General features: G+C 35.4%; 2 protein-coding genes and 1 non-coding gene across 3 annotated transcripts; 2 read left to right on the forward strand and 1 right to left on the reverse strand.

The window, feature by feature from the left end:
* Positions 1–793: 793 nt before the first annotated feature.
* On the reverse strand, positions 794–22,932 carry LOC125066810. Its single transcript, XM_047675089.1, has 15 exons — positions 22,674–22,932; positions 21,271–21,399; positions 20,816–20,935; positions 20,064–20,190; positions 5,198–5,324; positions 4,964–5,035; positions 4,805–4,888; positions 4,502–4,623; positions 4,319–4,396; positions 3,558–3,939; positions 3,184–3,394; positions 2,922–2,988; positions 2,787–2,848; positions 1,552–1,716; positions 794–1,110 (listed from the first exon to the last, which is right to left on the reverse strand). The coding sequence occupies exons 1-15, from the start codon at positions 22,740–22,742 to the stop codon at positions 925–927; spliced, it is 2,001 nt and encodes a 666-aa protein (XP_047531045.1). The 5' UTR covers positions 22,743–22,932; the 3' UTR covers positions 794–924.
* On the forward strand, positions 5,763–5,833 carry Trnag-gcc. The gene has a single exon. It is a non-coding gene; the product is annotated as a tRNA-Gly (tRNA).
* On the forward strand, positions 10,127–18,544 carry LOC125066811 (collagen alpha-2(I) chain-like). Its single transcript, XM_047675091.1, has 6 exons — positions 10,127–10,197; positions 13,033–13,186; positions 15,614–15,775; positions 16,216–16,306; positions 17,492–17,561; positions 17,645–18,544. The coding sequence occupies exons 1-6, from the start codon at positions 10,191–10,193 to the stop codon at positions 18,349–18,351; spliced, it is 1,191 nt and encodes a 396-aa protein (XP_047531047.1). The 5' UTR covers positions 10,127–10,190; the 3' UTR covers positions 18,352–18,544.
* Positions 22,933–23,278: the final 346 nt, after the last annotated feature.

Raw genomic sequence — 23,278 nt, forward strand, 5'->3', positions numbered from 1 at the left:
TTGCCGTTCAATGTTGTTGTTCTCGGAAAAATCAAATTCCAAGTCGGTGATGTTGTTTTGTAAACTGACGATTCAAAATGCTTCGCGTCTGCTCGAATTTAAAATATTTTGATTTTTATGTGAAATAAATAACAGGTAAAATTTAAAACATGCGCTGGTAAAACTTACCACTTGCTGTGGTCGCTTATACGAAACTATGTATTGTTAAAAATAAAGGGGAGGACGTAATCGTGAATGGTTTTGATATTTTCTAGGCAATCGAAAAAATGTTTTGTTCTTCACACACAAAAAAACATTGACACGTAAATATAATACTTACCAATTTTACATTTATAAACAAGTTTCGTTATATTGTTAATTTATTATTATTTAAATTCACATCATACGTCGACACATTTTAGAAAGCGATAAGATTATAACTTACATTCAAACAATTATTTAATTATACAAAAAATATCTTTATATATTCAAATAAAAGGTACAATTTTACTTGTAAGTTTACTAGACTAGTTGTTCTAGTTAATTTTACTTGCTGGAATAATTGGGAGAGACAAGAACATACGGAGACTTGTTGGCAGTCTCTTACCAGTTGTGCAATGTAAATAACAAGGAAAATATAAGGTTAAAAGGTAAAGGGTTAGGTAAAGCTTAAGGGTAACATTTCGAATAAACAAGTGAAATAACTGTAGGTGTATTTTATATATATGACATAATGTATATATGTATAATGTAATGTATTAATAACAATTATCTTTACAATGTAAATGTATACTATCAAATTAAAGATTGCGCGAGTGTGACGCGCGCACGTACTCGTATGTATATGTGTTACAACATACACGTGGGTAATGTTGTATGTGGTACTAGTTGTATACAATCGAAAGTCACTTAATAATGAATAAATTGACTAGTTTTTTTTATATTTCAATAATCTTCGGTATTGTCTCGGGGTTTGATGATGCCGAGACGAGTCGCAACGGCAGCGACATTAGCCCTGACTTCTTCCTGCACGAGGTTAAAGGACATAGCCAGCAGAGCTATGCCAAACAATAGATATAGAGAGCACAGCGCTATCGAGTGTACGGCATCCGCAGCTTCTCCGCTCTGACCCTGGGAAATAAGTTCAATGTTGAACGTAACAAAACCTTGTAAAGTCATTTCATTCTATTATTTTAATTCTCGTGACGCGTTTAGTTTAGTGAGTATCATCGGTGGCGCCCGTTTCGTTGCAAGAGGTCTTCCATTTTCGAATATCAAATTACAGATGACATATAGTATATCATTTGCATTTAGTTAATACTTTAGTTGACATGTGTAATTTCAGCTGAAGAAGAGTAACTACGAATATCTTGGCGGTATTTTCAGTAAAATTTACATTCTAAGCTAATAGTAACTTTACATCTAAATCCATCTTGTGAATTGACGATAAACAAAAGGCACAGCGTTTACTATTTAGTCCGAAATAAAATAATAGCAGTGCAGTTGTTTTTTTACTCTGACTATTAATAGCGACCTAACAACAACTTAGCTTATCAAATATATTATTCCGACCTGTGCGGGAACAAAGTCACCGAAGCCAATCGTTGTGAGCGTGATGAAGCAAAAGTATGCGGCGTCCAGGTAAGCCCAGCCCTCCCAGCGCTTGAACAGAAACGTGCCCGCCACGATGTAAGATGCCACCAAGAAAACGCACAGCCATATGGGCACGGGCTTTATCTGAAACGATTTATATAGAAGACAATACAGAAATTTTAATATATATATATATAATGAAATATCTTGGTGGTAGGGCTTTGTGCAAGCCCGCCTGGATAGGTACCACCCACTCATTAGATGCCACACAGCAGTACTCAGTATGGTTGTGTTCCGGTTTAAAGGCTGAGTGAGTGTAACTGCAGGCACAAGGGACGTAACATCTTGGTTCCCAAGGTTGGTGGCGCATTGGTGATGTAAGGAATGGTTAATATTTCTTACAACGCCATTGTCTATGGGCGGTGGTGATCACTTACCATCAGGTGGCCCATTTGGTCGCCCGCCTACCGATATCGTAAAAAAAAATAGTGGTAAAACCTATTTTGCTAGACAATTTTGTAAAAATAATTGACTGACCAGCGAAAGTAAAAAGAAAAACCATTAGACAATTTATTAATGTACAATTATCAATAAAAATACACAATATTAAGATAAAAGAGCTCGTGCGTACGTTATCGTACTTTATCTACATCAATAGATGTATGTGTATATTAGTGTGATGCTTGTAAATAATTAATAATTTAGACAAGTGCTATCAGTTAACTAGAATGATAGAGTTCCGTATTCAATCGGTATGATACGATAAAAACCCGAGCGAGTGAAACGAATATAAGGAAGAGATTAAATATCAGAACTTTCAAAGCCTGGAGTTTTTAAACTGTTGTGTTCGCAAATCGTAATTATCTTTATCCTTATCTTTAAAATCTTATTTGGGTCCTTAATATAAGTGAATTTAAAAAAAAAAAAACAGATTATGTTAATCCACATTTCAATTAAATAACTTTTGTCCAGTTTCTATAGTTTGTTGTGCCATCAAATATATAAATAAGTTAATATTGAAGCAGACTACGAGACATAAGTAACGTCCTTGTAACGTTAAACGCTTTTTAGTTCCCAAAGTCGCAACACTTGTATGTATAAAAGTATCTAGGAAAGTCTAACGGTTCGTAATCTATGACTAGCTCCGCATTGATACTTAATATAATATGGTATCCATTCGACGTTAAGTAAATATAGCTAAATCAAATAGTTACCTCCTCCTTAGCAGGTCCCGCTAGTTGGACAGCATATATATCTGATTGTCGCGAGCCCCAGGCTGTAATTTTATAATATTTTAACTTAATAGTTAATTGTATAGTTATTTTATATAGATGCACCAGATGCCTTACCTGGGGGGCGACCTCGACGCAAAGGTGGGGCTTCATCGCTCCACTCCTCTCTCTCTGGTGAAGGCGTCTGCAAGAATTAAGATTTACAAGAATTTGGTCATTTTACTTTATCCAATCAAATTATGCGCCAGTTTTCATACATCACTAGTTGGATAGTTCTCATTCTTGTCTTGACATGAGCTTCCTATTTATGTTATCTACATATATATCATATTTCTTCTATGTGATAAAAATAAATTGATTTGGATCATTTCAGACTTACATATCTATAAGAAGCCTTCACAGTATCGTCGACAGTCTGTAAGCGCCGCAACCTCTTGCGCCCTCTCTCCACATCCCAGCGCTCGTCCTCTACCTCGTCCCAGCGCCGCTCGTAGTCGTAAATGGCACTGCGAGCTCTTCGTCCCCGCTTTTTCTCTCCGGGATACTCTTCCATATCACGTTCATAGTATTCGGATCTGCCACGATTAACCCTAACAATAATAGTAAATCATTTATAAAATTAAAAAAATAAACTTTATATGATTAAGCACACATACGTTTTGGAAAGAAGTGCTTAGTGGCTTAAAGATTTCGCAACACACAAATATTTATTCTTTGTTTGGGATTGTTCAGTAGATATATATGTTATTATACCTCCTGTCAGAAGTTGGTCTTCTTCTTGGGATATCAAACTCAAAATCTTCATCTTCTGGATCATATCCGCGATCTCTTGGATAGTCATCTCTATCTCTTCTTCTTCTTTCTCTTTCCTCCAAAGCTTTTCTTTCTTTATAATTTTCGTAATCAACGTCATGGAGATCGTGCATTTCATAAATTTCTTGGCCTTCATCAAAATCAAAGTGTCTCTGCTCATCATAATCACGCCTTGGACCAAATTCAGACTTAGGTCTCGACGGTCTTGGCAGGGATTTGCTCCTTGTCTCTGGTTTTGGAATTACCTTGGTTTGGTAATCTTCTAAATCTTTAAGCGCTGCTTGTAAATCATGTAACGGCAGTGATATTTTAGGGAACTCTTCTGAAAATAATTCAACTATTTTGGGAATACTTATATAAGATAAAACTTCTCAGAATAAGAGGAAGTTATACGTATACTGTAGTGGATCATATTATCTGTTACACTCAAAATACTAGCAAAATGTTTAATGCATCAATTTTTTACATAATAATAGTAAAACTTATGTAAATGACACTGCAAGTGATCATGTGTCTCTTGCCCATAAGCAATTATTTGAGGCCTCCGGTTATACAACGACATATTATGATGGATGCACTTCAAAAATGATGATTGATAATGCATAAAAATATTTATGCTAGTTTCTCTTGAGCATGCCCGCTGTAGATGAAATCGGTCAGAAGGTCGTTATCTTAACTGGAGTTTTATAAAGTTGACTCACCGTCCTCCTCCTCGTAAGGATCCTTTCCATATTTTTCATATCTAACTGGAGACCGATCGTCTTCATAATCTCTTGGTCCTATATTAAAAACAAACAGTTTAAACAAACCCAGAAAGCAAAGCTATTATTTGAACATTTATAACTATCATTTCACAAGGTCATTTTAGTTATTATGTAAGTTACCGAATGGTCGCGAGTGAGCGGGAGGCTGTGAACGAGTACGTGAGGCCGGCACCAGGACGGGTGGTGCTGCCGGTGGGCGCGTACGGCGCGGCCGAGTACTGTTGTACCCGCTGTCGCGGTATCTAGTTATGAAACCTTTTTAATCAATTTGTCTGGTTACAAAACAAACTGTAGATAATATATAATGCTCTCAATGCTTATAGTCAAAAAGAGTTTGTCTCTTATTTTCACTCAGGTGAATACCTCACCCCACGATTTGATACAAAATACCAATAATTTAGCGATATGTAAATAATTTCTAACCTGCAATCAGTGTCAGACTGAGAACGTTCGAGCGGTTTTCGACGCCGAGTTGATCCCCTTGTACTTCCAGTCCGATTCGACCGCCTAGTGATTGACGTAATTATTAATATAATTCTGTACATGTACATTGAAATATGTTATCGTATGTTCAAATCCTACCTCATAGAGTGCCGATGGCTCGGTTTAGGGGGGCGCGTACAAACGTAGCAACATACTCGCCAATACAAAAATCTACGACATTAAGAAAATAATTATATCTTATTGTATAGCTCACAAAACATTAATATATTTGAAGAAATGAGTGCAGTAATAAACATAATATATAAGAACGCCTATTTTTTTTTAAAAGCAAATGTACTGTACTGTAATATAAATGTCATATTCGGTAAATACCTGAATGAAGAAGCCATGACGTCACCAATATTGGAAAGGCATAGAAGCATCAGGGGGATGCCCAGGATAGCGTAGAAGATGGTCACCACCTTACCTGTCTGAGTCTTGGGCGCTATGTGTCCATACCCTAGATTAAAAAAATATTTCATTAAAACAGTGACACACAAATATTGTACAATCTTCTGTAATAATGAATTTTGAAGATGTAAACAGTTAAACACTTCTTGTAAATTCGATATATACAATAAGCGCATTCTTCGAATTTCAAGTGGTGACGAAAGACATCAATAATAACGATACTATTGACTCGCCCTTTTAAGTAATTTCTTATTTTTGTGAATTGAATTACTATCAATTAAAGTTTAATATTTGAATTTCAACGTTTAAATTATAGCACTCTATTGTATTTTGAGCAAAACGAGGTCAGATAAATCGCACGAAAAAGCGATAAAGTCGTAAAAGCGATTCTAATATTAACTCGGCAATATTCCTACGTAATTGTAGAACTGTGTAAATGTAGAACATTCAACGATAACGTACAACAATTTAGCGAAAGCAATCATCAGCATCGGTGGTTCAGTGGTAGAATGCTCGCCTGCCACGCGGGCGGCCCGGGTTCGATTCCCGGCCGATGCATACACTATTTTTTTTATTGTATTCACTTAATATTTTTATCTATAACCTGATTACTGATTCAAGTAAAAGGTAATTTGTTTCAACTCATGTTCGCATAATTCATTGCGTTTTGTAACAAATACGAAACGCCTTCTTGTTGAATGAATTGAATTATTATTATGTAATAACCTCATAGCCATTTAAAGTTATTGAGTAGAACAGTTATTGCACGACTGACGATGTGAAGCATTAGGGATGGAAAATAATCGCCGCATTTCGACAACTATTTTTACTAATAATATTTATAATAATTAATAGCTTGCATACCGTCCTTTATTTCTGTACTTTTCAAAAACTGATTTTATGTGATAGTTACGTAAAAAAATCACTAATTGAGTTAATTATTTAAACTAATATTATAAAGAGATAGAAGTGTTTGTTTGTATTTAGGATGTAATCTCCGGAACTAATGATCCAATTTTAAAATTTATTTCACTGGCACAAAGCTACACTATTGCTGAGCGCTATATTTTCGTAATTAATAAAATACACGTGAGAAGAAGGGGGGGGGGGGGTTGCTAGTTTATTTATTTGTTTACTTTTTTATTTTTCAAATAGTTAAACTGGCTCACGCACACTTGAAATTTTAACACAACGATACCGAGTACTGCTGTTTGTCGGTAGAAAATCTGATGAGTGAGTGGACGAACCTACCCAGGTGGGCTTTGCACAAAGCTCTAACACCAAGTATAAAAAAAAGTTTTAGTTATTTAGGTATGAATAGGTCCCCTATTTTGAATGACTGTCTTACTGTATTGTATATTATTACTAAATGAGCGTGAGTATTACTGGCACACATTTGGATGTTTTTCCAATTTTTCAAAAATGTTACATGCTGTTCGGTCAAGCATAAAAAATATAACCACTTCATTGAAAAACAATTTTGTGAGTGAACGAGTTTTATATTGAATATTTAATTATTTAGTCGTCTAGTAAAAAAATATATAAAAACGCAATTGAGTTATTCTTTATGATGTTATATGAAGTCGGGTTAATTTTTTATCGTTATTTTATATTTCAGAGTTCCTGACAATACGGGAGAATTTAACTTATGTTTGTCTTTATCTCAACTATAAATTTATATTTCTACATCAAAATAATTACTCGGAAACGTTTGTTGAAGTTGATTACAATTAGAAACTTGACCGCTGGATGATTTAATGATCTTTTATATGTGAGATTAAAATATTATTGTTAATAAATTAAATAGCAAAGCCTATAACTATTAATCGACTTAAAAAAAGAAGTTATATAATATTATTATATTATGGAGTTTAAATAATTTGTATGTATATTGGGGCATAGTCATATATAGTCGGATTTGCAAAATTATTTTTTGACCACTTACGAACCTTTTTATTCTTATAATATGAGTATGTGCATTGTAAATGCACCTCTGTATATCAATTAATAAGGCTTATACTAGTAAACAATAACTCAGCTATCTAATAGTGAAAGATTCTTAGTAGATCCAAATACTACCCTTAAAATGACCTATACCTTATAATGTTAGTATTATATATGACTATATATAAGAAGTTAGTATACATATATGCATTATATTCCTCATAATTTTATGTCATGTAATTAACACACCTACGGAATACTAAACGTGTCGCAAAACACAAACTTGACCGAATAATTATTCAAAACAAATCAATTGAATACAATTTCCGTCATATTATTTGTAACGGATACCGCCGAGGTCGCGGTACTTGACTACTATCGGGATTGTCTTTTACAAAAAAAAAAAACATTTCATCCATTATCCCTACATTAAAGAAATTTAAACCTTGTCGTAATGAAATAGGGTTTATAATGGAAAAGCTTATAAACCTGTCATTACCTGTCCAAATATGATTGGAGTAATTGTAGAGTATTTATTACATTAGCCTTCGAGTTAATGTAACAGTTTGGTTGTTTAGTAACCTGGAATTACCCGAAATATTTAATCTTGTCTATCAGAACTAAAAGTTAGTAGATCTACAATATATATAAAGCAAACGTCTTGTCTGGCGGTAGTATAAAATGAAATCAAAACACAAACAGCATATTGTTGATCAAACAATGATCTCAACAACGGATACAGGATTTTACATTTATTAGTTTATTTTAATTTTACAGGAAGCTCTATCTTCCCCCCTCTCCCTCTCTATATCTCTATCCCTCTCACTTTTTCACCTCGACGGTAAATTTTTCCTTGAGGGGTCGGTGTCATAGTAATAATGAAAGATCAATGATACTCAATGAAACGGAAGGACTAAAACTCCTAACTATACTATTAATAATAAGAAAACAAAAACCATGATCAAGAACTAGTAATTTGTAATGAATGCAACTCCCCAAAATGTAGGTCATTAGGACGGGCGAGACCTTAGGGCTTCCCCAGTCGCAACTCGATTTGGTGCGAGCGACCTTCGTTTCACTACGCTGCAACTATCTACTGCGTTTTGTAATACTCGTTAATGTTAAAGTGTTTTACTTTTAAGCTATCAGCCGAATATTTAACTTATAAAAAATTAAAGAGAATATAAATGATCTCATTGAGCTGAGCTGCCTGTCTCGACTTCGAGCTGGTATAATTCATACGAAGTTACGTCTCCCATTCCCCGTTGAACTTGAAATTTCAAAAATCCTTCTTAGTATCGTGAAGTTACTATATATAGTTAAGTTACTATACTATACTAAAGTCAATCAGACCTATAATATTGTAATCTTTTGCTTAAATATATTGTTTGATAATGCTTAACCAAAATACATCTCTGAAACACGCTGAATAAAATGGTACAAATTTCATGTCAAAATATACAGCGATTTTTGGTTGATTTCATATAGATGACAAATATAAATGACAATAATACATATACTCGTGATGACCCAGTGGTTAGAATCTAAAGCGAAAGTTGCAGATTCCAAGTCTAGTAAACACAACTGAGTTTTCATAAGCTTAATTTGGTTTTATAATTCACCTCGCTCGATGTTACAAAATAATTGTAATGTTTGGTGGTAGAATACACCCACGGATGACGGACGCCGACGCCGAAGCGGACCTGAACATCTAAAGATGATCAGGTCCGTCGGCAACTGGCTCACACACCCTTCAAAACGGAACACAGCAATACAATATGTAAAGTAACTAGTTGGCTGCAACCTATACACACATACATCAAAATTTTATCGGACAAATTATTCAGGATTACTCGGGAAGTTTAACTGTACAGACAGAATTATTATAAACGTGAGAAACTTTATAATTGACCCGTATTTGATTCCGTGACCACATAGGTTACAAATTAACTTCTCAACTTTTCAACATTAAAATTAGAGCATATCTTAAAAGACAATAGATATAAAATTTAATATTAATAGTGTAATATCTACATTAGATGCTTAAGTAATAAATACAATGTTGGGATTATCTTGTTAGCCTCTGTTTTATTTAAATTAAGAGTCTGTGACATTGTTTGGATATGAGTAAAGAAGTAACAAAGTAGGATTAACGTCTGTCGAAGTGACCACGAACGTACTACTAGGCGTTGCACATCGCCGTTGGTGCGCAGCGACATTGAGCAACAAACTTTTATGGAGTTTTGCGTCAGGACAAAGATATAATAACTGTCTTTTGTTGTTGTGTTCACGCACATATTTATATTAAATTAAATCTATATATTCCATATATATACTGTATGGGGTAGGCTTTTTTATAAACTCTTCTGGGTACCCTCCTATCACATAATCTACCGCTAAACAGCAACATTTAGTCTTATGTTGATCGTGAGTGAGACGGGGTAACTACACGCTCAAGGGACATCAATTCTTAGTTTAAAGGTTGAGGGTGCATTGTCGATATAGTGGTCAATATTTCGTGCAGCGCAAATTTCTATCGCGCTAGCGGGCGCTAGTGACCACTTTTTAAAAGAGCTCAATAATTATATTTGAGTAAAGTTATTTATTGTCACGACTACGACAAATTTAAGTAATTCATTACTGATTAGGAAATAATAAAAATTTAAAATTCGGAAGAGGCTACAGGGTGATAATTAAATTATTAAGGTTTTGTATTCGAGAGATGTTATCTAACATACAAACTGACAAATCAAAATGTAGTTCATCGTTACCAACAAGCGTGGATAATAAAAAGCTTGCTTCATACTGTTTCAATAGTCTAAGGCACTTGCCCGAACCGGCGGCTCTAAGGCTCCATCGCCTGAAGTCGACGCAGGCGCCCGTCAGTTACATAACCGATCGCTGAGTGTGCGCGCGCGCATATATTAATTAATATTGGCTATTTTTGTTATGTGTAACGTGTTGTGAAAACATGATAGGTATGTATACATTTTAATTCATTTATAATTAAAAAAATAATAAATAATAAAAATATTATATAAATTACAAATAATAAAAAAAAAAAATTCACATTTGATAATCACCTTAGACACTACAATCGTATTTATTTAATTTATCGCTAAAACTCATAAAATTTAATAATATATTATACTATTTATAAAATAAATTGAATATAACTTACTAACTAATGTTTCTAATATTTATAAATAAATAAATCATCAACTTCCTAAATAGCTGTAGTTATTTATAATAAAATCTCTCTTTAGGTCTCAGTGCATTTTACCAAGTTTTTTATTTTACGTGCGCTTGAACTATTGTAAAGGCAATTTTAGGGGTAATTTGTGTGTGTAATTTGTTATATTTAGAGCTTATGGCGAAGAAACCGAGACGCATAGTATGATTAATCATAAGATTCTACCTTTAAGAAAAACAAGATACTAAATATATCTTTTGAATAACTGTTTACTTTTTATAAACAAATCTATTTATTATAAATGTGATGTATACTTATTAAAATAAATACGAAAGTTAATTTGTCTATATCTAATTATTACCTCACACGGTTGAGCCAGCGCACCAGTCGTAATGAAATTTGACATTGAATAGCCTGGATACGGACATCGGTCTTACCGCGACAGGAACAATTTGTACGTTACATGTCAACATTATACAGATTATCATTGTTCAGATCAATAGAAAAATCGCTGCTTAAAGGCAACGTGTATCGAACTCGTACTCGTAAACGTACTCTAGTTTTCACCGTTATCCTACACTTGAGTGTTAATTATTTGTTCAAATTTAAGTAGGATCACCCTCTAGACAAAACCGATTCAATATAATAATAATCATAATACTAGAAAGAAAATAAATGAGCTGAATTAATCTCATTTTTTTAAGTCGGCTAATAAAATGTAAACATTCGCAAACTTATTACGTCTTAAGGAAACTGCCTTGACATAGTTCACCAAAAATATATAAAATAACATTAATCTGCACATCAACCTCGACATACAAATACACCGATACTCATGAGACCGTCCCCAAGGCTTCATCTCCAAGCGCCTTGCGACATCCCCGCCCGCCCACTGCTCAAACGGCTACTTTACGTTCCGCGTTAAGTCTATTATTTACGGTATGGTCACGACATACGGTGACTCACGCTGGAGACCGGGTATGACGATTGACTGAGCACTTCATTTTGGATTTGATAAGTATAACATTTTAATGTTTACATAGAGTTGATATAGTAAGTGAAACGCTTTATCAGGTCTTTGCACAGCCGAGCACCAATGAGTTTTCGTGTGCTTAAAATTCATCTCGTACTCAGCGGTAAACGAAGATATCGTGATGAGGCAATAAAAAAGGTAGTAACGTCCAGTCCGAAGATCAGCTATCTACTCGGCTATTGTTCTCATTTTTCGAACGTACTGACATCGGTAGCTCTACTTTTAATATGTAATATAATCCAATAACAACAAATACTAAAACTATTTTAATAATTATTATCGTTATAAAGTTTTGCTTTAAATTTAACTCATTGACAAACTAGTTTTGTGCTAAGATAAAAAAAATAGAAATGGTGGGGGACTTCAGAATTTGGCGGGAATTAGGTAATTAAAACGATAGGTACGATAAAACTTTAATTGTGATTGATTCAATAAGATGCGATTTAAATTATAATGAAGGAAGCTCACTAAATATATTCACGAAATGATTGTGAGGTGAACATTATTAGATGCTGGTATTATTATATAATCTTTGTAGCTAGGAAAATCCTTTAAAGTACTTATCTTTACATAGTATAAAACAAAGTCGCCTCCCGCCGTCTGAACGCTTAGATCTTTGAAACTACGCAAAAAATTTTAAAGAGTGTCATTAATAAATTAAGTGTTACAAGAGGAAGGTTTTTATGTTTAATTCATGCATATTATAGTAGAAAAAAGCTGAGAATTTCAATTTTCCTAGCTGAAAAAATAAAATAATTTTTCGTTTTATGTTTGTTCTTCGATCTAATAGTTGTATGTCGACAGACGGCAGACCCTTATTGCGTCCGTGTGAAGCCGGCACGGGTAGCTAGTGAATAGAATAAGATTAGTCATTAATGAGTAACCGGTGCGTCTTGCGGCCGTAACTGCGGCAGGTAATCGCAGGTGATGTTTGTTATTATCTAAGACAATGCCGAGACGTCACCGCCACTTGAACAATTACTAGGGCTGGCGTTGAAGTCACGTGCTCGTGTATTTATTATGATAATTATGGCGGTGCGGCTTGTCGCCCTGGCCCTGACGTGAACTTAAAATATTGCTATCGTTTTTGCTTTACTCTAGAAACGTCGCAGCACAGCAGGCACTCGATGGTACAGTTTATCTTACAGATTAGTTTTTAAATGTTAGGTTCATCTCAAATAATAACGCTAACAAAATCGACTGTGATGTATTTTCATATAAATTATATAATAAAAGACTACCCGCCTCGTCGGTCTAGTGGTTGACTAAAACACTGCAGAACCAGAGTTCGTGCTTTCAAATATCAATCAAAAAGTATTGGATTGCTCTGCAGACATTCTCAGTAGGAGCTCTGAAATGTGAAGCTAGCTTTTTTACTTTCCTCGACTCGTGCAGCTCGTAAACCCTCTATTTGAACACATCGTTATGCTCTGTAATATATCTTACGCGGTCTGTCTGTGTTGTGTTTTAAATAATGGCCAATGTAGCCGTAATAGTCTAAAATAACTCTTTGATAAATCTTCCCTCTATAGCTAAGAACTGTTGTACCGTTATTTTATTTATATGAATCGTGCTTTATTCGATCAGGTAGAACGTTGTGTAGTGCGCTTTTGCTGGCGACGGTGTCGTACAGCGGCGCGGACCGCTGGAGCTGGCCGGACGCCGCCGCCGAAGAGAGCGTGCGCATCGACAGCAAAGTGCGTTTTGTTGACGAGCCAGAGACACACAGGAACAGCAAAAGGTATGACAACAAGCAATCAATTATACGTCTAAAGTTATTTTAAGATTATTTTAGTAATCTTAATATTTTTTGAGATATTAACAAACGTGATATAACTTATATCGTAGTAATAATTATTTTTTCCATTACGGCTTATTAATTTAATATGACATAGTAGTCACATAAATTATTACAAAAAAACTGAAATAAACGAGGTAGTCAGAGGTCATCAGAGGTCTTGTGCCAAGCGTCAGCATTGCATATCAAGCGCACAAATCAATTATTTGCCTAAAAAATAACATACATTGCACATGAACTCAAAACATTTATCTCCGTCATTTCTCTCTAATCGGATGTAACATCTTGTACGCTTTACTAACGAATTCATTAAAAGTACCTGTTTAAATATGACCTTTGTATAAAATTCTAGCTGTCGAAGATTTATCAAAATTAGCATGAATTAAAGCAATTAAATAGGCACGCGAATGAATGGGCACACGCCGGCCGCGCCACGCAACGTTCCGGCCGAGTTGATTTCGGCGCCTTGGCCGACATCGCGGTATCTCACATATTGTTTTCTTATTACAATACCACAATTATCCCACAATCGCAATTTTGTGAAATACATACTATTTACGTCACAAGAAAGACTCGAGTCGCCTTTATTAGTCGGTTACCACACTATCGTATCGCGAGTACCACTCTATCTGGATCGAGGCGCCATTTCGAATTACACAATCTCTCAAATCTTATTATAATTATTGCTTAAATTAATCTATATTTGCAAGATCAGTACGTCGTACACTTTCTAATCACGGTATCGGTTATCTCCGTCCTAAATTTTAAACGTTAGTGCATACGATTGTCATTGAGGCATTTATTTTGATAAAAAGCAATATTAATGCCATTTTATGTTAATGACATTTCGAAACTATACCAATAAATATATTTAAATCTTATGTTGAAGGATCATTAGTAATTAATTATATTAGTCAACGCAAGGCTATACATATTATAAAAGTATGCAATGAGTTTATTTTCAGGCGGAATACATAAATTTAATAATATATTATTAATATACCTTCGTTATTTAATACTTAATTAATTAGAAAGCCCTTGCAAGTCTACTTGAATAAATATGTTTTAATTTTTATATTTCGGTATAGAAAAACAATTGACTATAGATAGATATTAAAAATATTTCGATAATCATCATGAGGATACGTCTTGCTATTTACAATTGAGTCAATTTTTTATTTAGTGCCAGTTATGTTTTCGCAACTCTACTCCATGTTGTTTGTTAAGATTTTTTGTGAACTCCGTTAAGAGTGTATTGACAATAATAATAAGAATAAACTGGTAAACATATTATAGAAGTGACTGTTAATGTGATTCGATTGAGAGAATTCTCTATTGACGTGCTGTGTGATAAGCTCCAGGGAATTCCGACATAGTTTCAGTTCAGCGGCCACGTTGCGTAAGCGCTTGATACTGTTTCTAGTCTATTTGCTAGCACGTTTTATAGTTAATCTAAAGTATACTTGCTGACATTTAAATTAGGTATCTTACCTTATCTTACTAATACGTAAGACTGTGCAATGATGTCGTACTTACAAAAAACAAAATGAGAAGAAGAAGAAAGAACATTACTACCCAAACCTTCTTTTTGAAAAAGCAAAATACTTACCAGTTTGGGAAGATATGCCTCAAGGCTGAGAGAGGATATTACGACATTTTTTCTTTACATTAACATATGTTATTTAAAACTGTTTGGCCTTAACTCAATCAGAAGATTTGCTTTAATCCTTAAAGATAAAGGCGCAAAAGGACCCGTGAGTTAACAGGCAACACATCGTCCAAGAAGAACAATATATTACTACTTACTATTGTATTGTGTACCATAGTATATTATGTTTAGATTAGTTTTCTTCTAATTATAGAAAATAAATGAAAGGAGATTATTTTGTTCTATATCATGCACAGGCTAGCGGACAGATCGTACGCGTACGTCAATAGACGTTTAGTCTACATTATGTTTTATAAACATCGTATTAGTTTGCAATATACCCGCTTAATAATATTTACATTAGCGAAATTATTTTAGCAATACCTTGCTCTTGTATTGATCTCACAAATTATGTCATAAATAATAATTTATATGAAATGATCTATAACAAATCCATCCAAACACACACACACACACACATATACAATAAAACATTATTTATTCAAGAGTGGCAGAGGCAGACGGTGTCGAGTTATCAAACCTAAAAAGATTTGGTTGAAACATTGCAATATATTATGGTAAATCTTTCCACCACCTCTGTCTGTTTGTCTGAACGCTATAACTCAAAAACTACCGAACGGGTTTTCATAGGGTTTTTTTATACAATTATCATTTTACGTTTGTAATATCTTAGTTAACGTTTTCTTATTCTTAAATAACAGAGACAATGTGCAAGCGGACGAAATTCCGTTTCAAGAAGCCACCGACACGGAGGGCTTCTACAACAGGCCGCCGGGCTCGGGCCGCTACCCCGTCCTCGTCGAGCCGGAGAGAAGCGTCCGCATTAATGGGCAGAACGTGTACTTCCTCAACGGACAGAATAGGTATACTGCTTATAAATAAGCGTTTTATTTAATAGAATGGCCAACGGCACTCGCACACATAATTAGACTTACAGATAGTTACAGCGTCCTGATGTATATACTCTCAAGTTAATATTAAATGGAAATTTGCTAGATACTTATAGCAGATAATATAAGTCAAGAGTTAAACAAAAGCTCCGCAAAAACTCCGCACAATAAGTTTCCTTCGATGAAAGTTTGGATCGGCTTCATTGGTATACATAGTTATGTATTGCGACGTGCTGATAACGAATATGTTAAGGAGTCAAAATACCCACAAATATTATTTTCAAAATCAAATCGAAGAAAAATTGTTTGAATGTAGTCTTTAATGGTAGATTGTAATGAAACTTCTCGAGATTCTATAATATAGCTATTATTAGAAAACATTTAAAGTCTAAGGAAAATTCCGTTTATTACAGAAACCAAAGGTACTCCGACGGTACGCTGGACTCGCTGCAGCATTGCAAGTGTGTTTCCAGACCAGACTGCAAGGTGCAGACAGATTACAAGGTGAACCAATGTTCCTACTCGACTATGAAATAACATTACATTACACTAAAAATATTAAGAGTCCGATATTAAGAATATGAATAACTAGCTTTTACCGGCGACTTCGTTCGCTTAGAAGTTAATAAATTAAATTAAGCTGTTAGAGGTAGGTTAGAGGAGAGCCGAGAAGGCCCAGTGGTTAGAACGCGTGCATCTTAAGCGATGATTTCGGGTTCAAACCCAGGCAAGCACCACTGAATTTCATGTGCTTAATTTGTGTTTATAATTCATCTCGTGCTCGGCGTTGAAGGAAAACATCGTGAAGAAACCTGCATGGGTCTAATTTCACCAAAACGCATCGGAGCAGCGTGGTGGAATATGCTCCAAACCTTCTCCTCAAAGCGAGAGGAGACCTTAGCCCAGCAGTCGGAAATTTACAGGCTAATGTAATGGAATGCTAATGTTAGAGGTACATCGCGCTATTATCAGTAAGATTGTAACTTCGGAACGTTAGGTAAAAGTACTGGGTCTTACAATGTCGTTATATATGTAGGTAACCATAACATAGTAGATGTAAAAACTATGATATTTCCTTAGACTTTATTGAAATCAAATGATGTAAGGGACAACTTCATGAATATTGTATTTATTTGTATAAGGAATAATATTATGTTTCTAAAACACCTTCGCATACAATACATTATATTAGAACAAATTTGTTTACTATAGAGAAGGTTATATTGAGCCAAAATTAAAAGATAGACATATATTGGCGCCGACTTTTTTATCTTTTAAAGGGGAACAATTTTGTAATACATGGTTTTTGCAAAACTTTAACCGCTTACGCAGCGCACGCAATGTAGCTTACATCAAATCTCAAGCTCAAAAGGAATAATTTTCCCGCGTTTTTACAACATTTTTCATTGATACCCTGCTCCTATTGGTTACGACCAACGATACGTCGTGATATAAAAATGCTCACACATTCTCATGATTATTATTATTTATTTATTCGTATTACTTTATAAAATATGCTGTGGTAGATAATACGCTTTTGAGCAAAATGCTGCATATTTCAATTATTAGACGTAAATCGTCCTCCTATGAAATTTTGTATTTAAAAAAAAAAAAATTCAATTACCTATATTTTTAAAAATCGAGAAACTTTTAATGTAAATATACAATGAACGCTGTTCCTTTTCCCAGAGGGCGTGCGGAACGAACCAGTACCTTTGCTGTTTCAATGTTCCCAACCGACAGAACTCCCAGCAATCAGGTTTTTAAGATACATTATATCGATATCTTTTTTTTTTTTTAAATTTAGTTAAATTCATTTCAATATCATTATTTTATTTACAGAATATTTCAATGAAGTGGACGACGAGCGCCCCATGCTTTACCCGAGCCAAGGAAGTTTAGCAGGACCTTTCCCGGCGCCGCATGAAACCGATGCTAGCGGTGTGTTTGGACCCGACCACGGGCCCAACAACGTATTACTTGGCTCTTTCGAAGATCGAAGGCCTCCTCAGAATGTTCTCGTTGGACCCGATGGACCCACTGGTATCATCGGACCAATAAACAAACAAGTTCTAGTCGGTCCCGGGGGTCCAACTGGAGTAGTTGGCCCTGGCAGACCAGTTCTGGCCGGGCCTCAGGGTCCAACCGGTGTAATTTGGCCCGGAAACGAAGATCGTGATCATCGAAATGGTCTTACAGGACCAAATGGACCCAGTGGTGATGCAGGGCTAAGTGAAACAGCTCAAAGAGGAGTATTAGTTGGACCAGGCGGCCCAACGGGAATAATTGGCCCCGCGTATAATCGTCCGGTATTAGTGGGACCGAGTGGACCCACTGGTGTAATCGGACCGAGACGACAAGGCGTTTTAGTGGGACCGGGTGGCCCGACCGGTATTATTGGTCCAGGTGGATTTAACCGTCAGTCCCAACGTGGAATCTTAGTCGGCCCCGGCGGCCCGACTGGCATTATCGGTCCAGGCAGACGGGTCCTCGTGGGCCCAGGCGGCCCCACAGGTCAGATTGGCCCGGGAAACTACTACGGTAAATGAGTGATGCGCTGTGATAACTAATAAACTAATACGCGTAGGCACTCGGGGCGGGCGCACCGCACTCGCGTTTTCGCGTCGCCAAGTGCCCGCAGTGATTTGTTTAATGTAAATATTTAACGAGATCTAACCTCAGCGTTCTGTGCTAACGCTGTAATCGTAGCTTTAAGATGTTTGTGTGCTAATCCTGTGCATATTTTAATACATGTTTTAAATAAGTTTGTCGTAATACTAACGTGGTTTTCATTATCTTCAACGATTGCAGGTTGTTCGCGACGTAAGAACGACCAAACGTTACCGTCCGATGCGAACAACAAACAGAAAAATAAAACTGACTGCATTTGTAAATATCATAAGACTAGCTAGGTGACAATTACTTAATATTTTATAAAATAAACGAGAGGAGTCGTGGGGCACCGGGTTGTTGCGAAGTTGCTTTCACTTTATATAATAAATAAAACAACAGACGCAATGAAATATATTTCCAACGTTAGAGAATAACTAAATGACACGAAATACAATTGTTGTTAAAATCCCGTGGTTATTAAAAACATAACAAAATATTATGTAAAGCCGTAGTATAATAGAAAGAGACAGAGAGAAAGGGGAAGGGAGGAAATGGCCGCCTTGAGACAGGAAAACACTTTTTTCCTTCAGTGGTGATTTCTGCTAGTGAGTGTTCTCTACTTTGAGCCGCGTAAAAGCACTTCAATCTAATAAAATTAAAATGTAGTTAAAATACTTATATAATAACATGTCCTGACTGACTGATTCATCGTCGCCGAGCGTAAACTATTAACAGCCATGGGCCAGGGCCATGAAATTTGGTGAGTAGGTTCGTTTTATTGAGTAGATTAGTACTAAGGAATGAATTTCGAAAATTGTACCACTAAAGGGGTGAAATAGGGATTGAAAGTTTGTATGGAAGTCCGTCTTTTTTAAGTTAGAAACATAAAACTTTATTATTGGAATACTGATTTAAAATGAGAAGATACGTATTTAAGTGTTTCTGGATAATCTACAATACACACCAATGTTGTAAACAAAAAGGTCTTGAATTAACGTAATATTTTACGTTATTCTGTAAATATGTTATTTAACTTCCACGCGACTAAAGCCGCGGGCAACACAACAGCTAGTATATACATAAGATGAAGGTGCAAATATTTTACGAAAAAAACTACAGCGTCCTCGATCGTAAGACGTTGCCCGATATTACGGAATTGGATTTAAAAAATGCTCTTATAGTTGTGATCTGGCCGCTCGCCAGCGCGCGCTCGCTTTGATATATCGCAATGCGCGGGAATAACTCAAACCAAACATTTTTCGACTTCATTACTGCGGCGGCGTTCAACAGGTAGAATATTTATTGTTTCCAAAAACGTAACTATTCCTTAGTTACAGGGCAGATTGTACTATAAAAAGAAAAAAGATAAATTCTAATATTTTCATATACCTCGTAGGACCTAGACCTTATCAGTGAACATTGCTAAATATCACTCGACTGAATAAATTCTTTTTCAGGTATTTATTTACGTTTACTAAATTATGTTTATCAAATGCCTATTTTTTGCCTTACGCTTTTACCGAAGACTATCTACGAGTAATGTAATAACCATAAACTTTTTTTCTTTACTGTTCTATACATAGCGTATTAGACAATGAAACGACAGTGTGTATAAAAGTGTGTACATATAAAATAAAGATCAGCTCACCAATAGTGGTGATGACAATGATGGAATAGAACAGCGCCCCCGTGAATGTCCACTGGATGTGGTCAGTGCTCTCGTTGCCGTCCCAGCCGCGCACCTTCATCTCCAGTAGGATTGCGTTTTCAAAATCCTACAACAATGAGCACCAATCAGAAAGATAGAGTCTGACAGATTTCAGATTAAAAATAGACGATTCTTAGTTTTTGTTATTATTTCATTAGTTATATCTTTGGTAATATTATTATATATACGAGTATAGACATATGTATATGTAATACATATATCTATTCTAAATGCTAAAACGATGATTAACTAAAGCAAGACGAATCGATTTACATAAACATCACTGGTGCCTTTAATTATATAGTATTCCACGATATCAGCAGACGAACCTAGCTTATATGTTACTCGAGTTTTAGTGATTGATCGTCAGTTAGTAATAAAAATTTCCTGTAGCCTATGTCCTTCCTTGGAGTTCAAGCTCGCTTCATACCAAGTTTCATGTAATTCGTTTTAGTGTCTTGACATAAAAGAGCCACGGACAGACAGAGCTACTTTCGCATGAACAATATTAGTATTTTAAGATAGATTAACATACATTATTTTTTTAATATGTTATTATATCAAACACAATTATAATAAAATTATCAATACTTTTAACTTTTGGTAAAAATATTAAATAATGATTGAAGCTTTCTAAAATGAGCCACAAAAGCATTGTTGAGCCAAAAGATAATAAATATATATTTAACCACCTTAAGCATGTCAACGACCTCGGCGGTCCAGTTCGTCTGATTCAGATACGACACTCGGTTGGTCATAAACCAAATGTTCTGCGTCGTGTTTCCGCGGATCTGCGATATGTTCATCTTCACCTGCAAATAAATGTTTAATTAAATCTGCTGTACAAATACATTACGCAATGATATTTATAAATGTTAATGGTGTGACGTTATCTAGACGTTATATATGCCTGTCGGAACTGGTTAACAGAAATAAATACGTAATAATCTTATGCAAATGGAAGAAAACAATTCATAAATTAAAATCAAAATATACTTTATGTAAGCATTTTTGACTCGATTTTTCTACATATTAAATGTAAAGCTACCAGTTCGGAGTGATTCACTAGTTAGGATTGTCCACGGTTTATATTTCTTAAAAATCTATTGTAGAACATAATGATTAATGATATTAGGGCCAGTCTCACCTCTCTCTCGTGTTGCGCCTCGAGTCGCTCGAAGGTGACAGCTCCGAGGATGCAGTACGCCACCACGAGGCTGATCATCACGAAATGAGAGAACACCACTGAGCATAGTTTCCAAGTGTAGTACAGCACCTGCATATAATACCGTGTTATCCGCATACATCAAAAGAAGTACTTTACGAATCAAGTTTGTATATAGATTAAAGATATTCATATTGACTGAATTGACATATCTAATAAGATTTTTTACAGACAGGATATGGTATTGTAACATATCGTCACAATTATCAAAAAACGACCATTAATTTGTATAAGACCGAGGCCTTTCCCGACATCGCACGTGTGGCACAAAGTAGAAGGACATGATTATAGTGTTGTGGACTTTTATTTAGAACTATTTGAAAGGAATGATTCAATTCTATATTATATTGACTTGAGCAGCGGATGATAGCGAACTCTTATGGTGCACGGCTTACGCCTATATAAGCCTTATGCTTAAATGATCTAATCTCAGTAACTGCTGTGTGTATTTTCACATGTTCCAAAGGTTTAAGCGTAAACATATTGAAAGAAGCGACAAGTGACTTGTAAGCGCTGAGAGGGTCGTGTCGAAAGGAAGCACTCCTCGATGTTACAGAAAAATTAAACAAATTTTACACAAAAAGTAAAATTAATTACAAAACATTCACGAACATAACTCGCCTTCATGTTCCAATTCATCTCCGAAGAAAAATTAACGACAGAGATGTATGAGACGTGTTTTCGTTTGCATTTCGAGTACGGATACATATCACTATGTGAATTCCAATCACGAAAATACATATCGTGATTGGAATTTTTAATATTTACATGACTTACATGGTTTTTTTAACATTTATGAGGCAAAAGTCCAAGAATGTGAAGTTATAATACATCATTCTACGTGAACAAATTTATGGCCAATGAATACGTTCGATTGGTTATCTACAATCATGTTCAAAGAATATTCACACGATATTGCTTAATATTGATTATTTTAATCTCACTTGATCTGAATGTCATTTCGGCTTGCAAGTTATAGTTTAAAATTTGTATATGTAGGGTAGGTTTTCTGGTAGTGGCAGTGTGCAAGCCGTCTAGGTCGCAACCTATCATCATAATATATTGTACCGCCGAACAGCAATACTTTGTATTTTTATGTTCCAGTTTAAATAGTAAGTGAGCCAATGTTAGTACAGGCCCATGGGACACCTTAGTTCCCAAGATTGGTGGTGCATCATTGGTGATATGAGGAATCATTAATATTTCTTAAGGTATCAATGTCACTGTGCCGTTATGGCTACGTACCATCAACTGGTCCGTTTTCCAAGACACCTACCTGTATGATAAAAAAGAAATTGAAAACTGTTAGTGCTATTTAACTGCACCTTAGCACACTTGCTCGGCGGCGGCGGTGGGTAGTCGACGCGCTCCACACGCGTCTCCCGACGAGACATCTTCACATATACCAACTATATCACTCTCACGTATCCACTTATCACAAACATATTTCACTCATATATCTAATCTCAAAAAACATAATATTGTGTCCTTCAGAATATTCTTAACCACCGAGCCACTGAAAATTGTCTTAATAATTCACTGGATAAAATATAACGCAGACAACTCGACGAGCATTTTTCACTGGGAGGTAATGCTTTGCGTTCAAATATTTAGACGATATCGTGTAAACATGTATTTTATAATGTCGGTAATGAGGCGGGCGGCGCGCGCGCACGTCGCTGGATACTGGGATATATCGGGACTCCGGCGCAGCCACTTTATGATCTACTACTTCCCTTTTATTTACCAGGATTTAGATTTTGATCTCGCAATATTGTGTATTTATACATCGGCAGCGGGTCATTGCAGATACACTTCGCAAATATCGATCCGCCGTAACGATTGGGTTTAATACTGTAAAAACTTTAAAGTTTTACCAGTACAATTGATAGTTATATAATAACAGCAAAATAACTCCATTTTCAAGAGT

The sequence above is a fragment of the Vanessa atalanta genome, chromosome 10 (assembly GCF_905147765.1).
Source record: "Vanessa atalanta chromosome 10, ilVanAtal1.2, whole genome shotgun sequence".
NCBI classification, from domain to species: Eukaryota; Metazoa; Arthropoda; class Insecta; order Lepidoptera; family Nymphalidae; genus Vanessa; species Vanessa atalanta.

Bases quoted from the DNA above. Each gene is read 5' to 3' on its own strand.
- LOC125066810 (XM_047675089.1), bottom strand. From the start codon at position 22,742: ATGTCTCGTCGGGAGACGCGTGTGGAGCGCGTCGACTACCCACCGCCG. The intron at 5,325-20,063 runs GTGAGCTGATCT...TTTTTAATCTAG, and splicing joins CATTGTCATCACCACTATTG to GGTATGGACACATAGCGCCC. The intron at 5,036-5,197 runs GTATTTACCGAA...TTAATGTCGTAG, and splicing joins GTCATGGCTTCTTCATTCAG to ATTTTTGTATTGGCGAGTAT.
- LOC125066811 (XM_047675091.1), top strand. The intron at 13,187-15,613 runs GTATGACAACAA...CTTAAATAACAG, and splicing joins ACACACAGGAACAGCAAAAG to AGACAATGTGCAAGCGGACG. The intron at 17,562-17,644 runs GTTTTTAAGATA...TTTTATTTACAG, and splicing joins ACAGAACTCCCAGCAATCAG to AATATTTCAATGAAGTGGAC.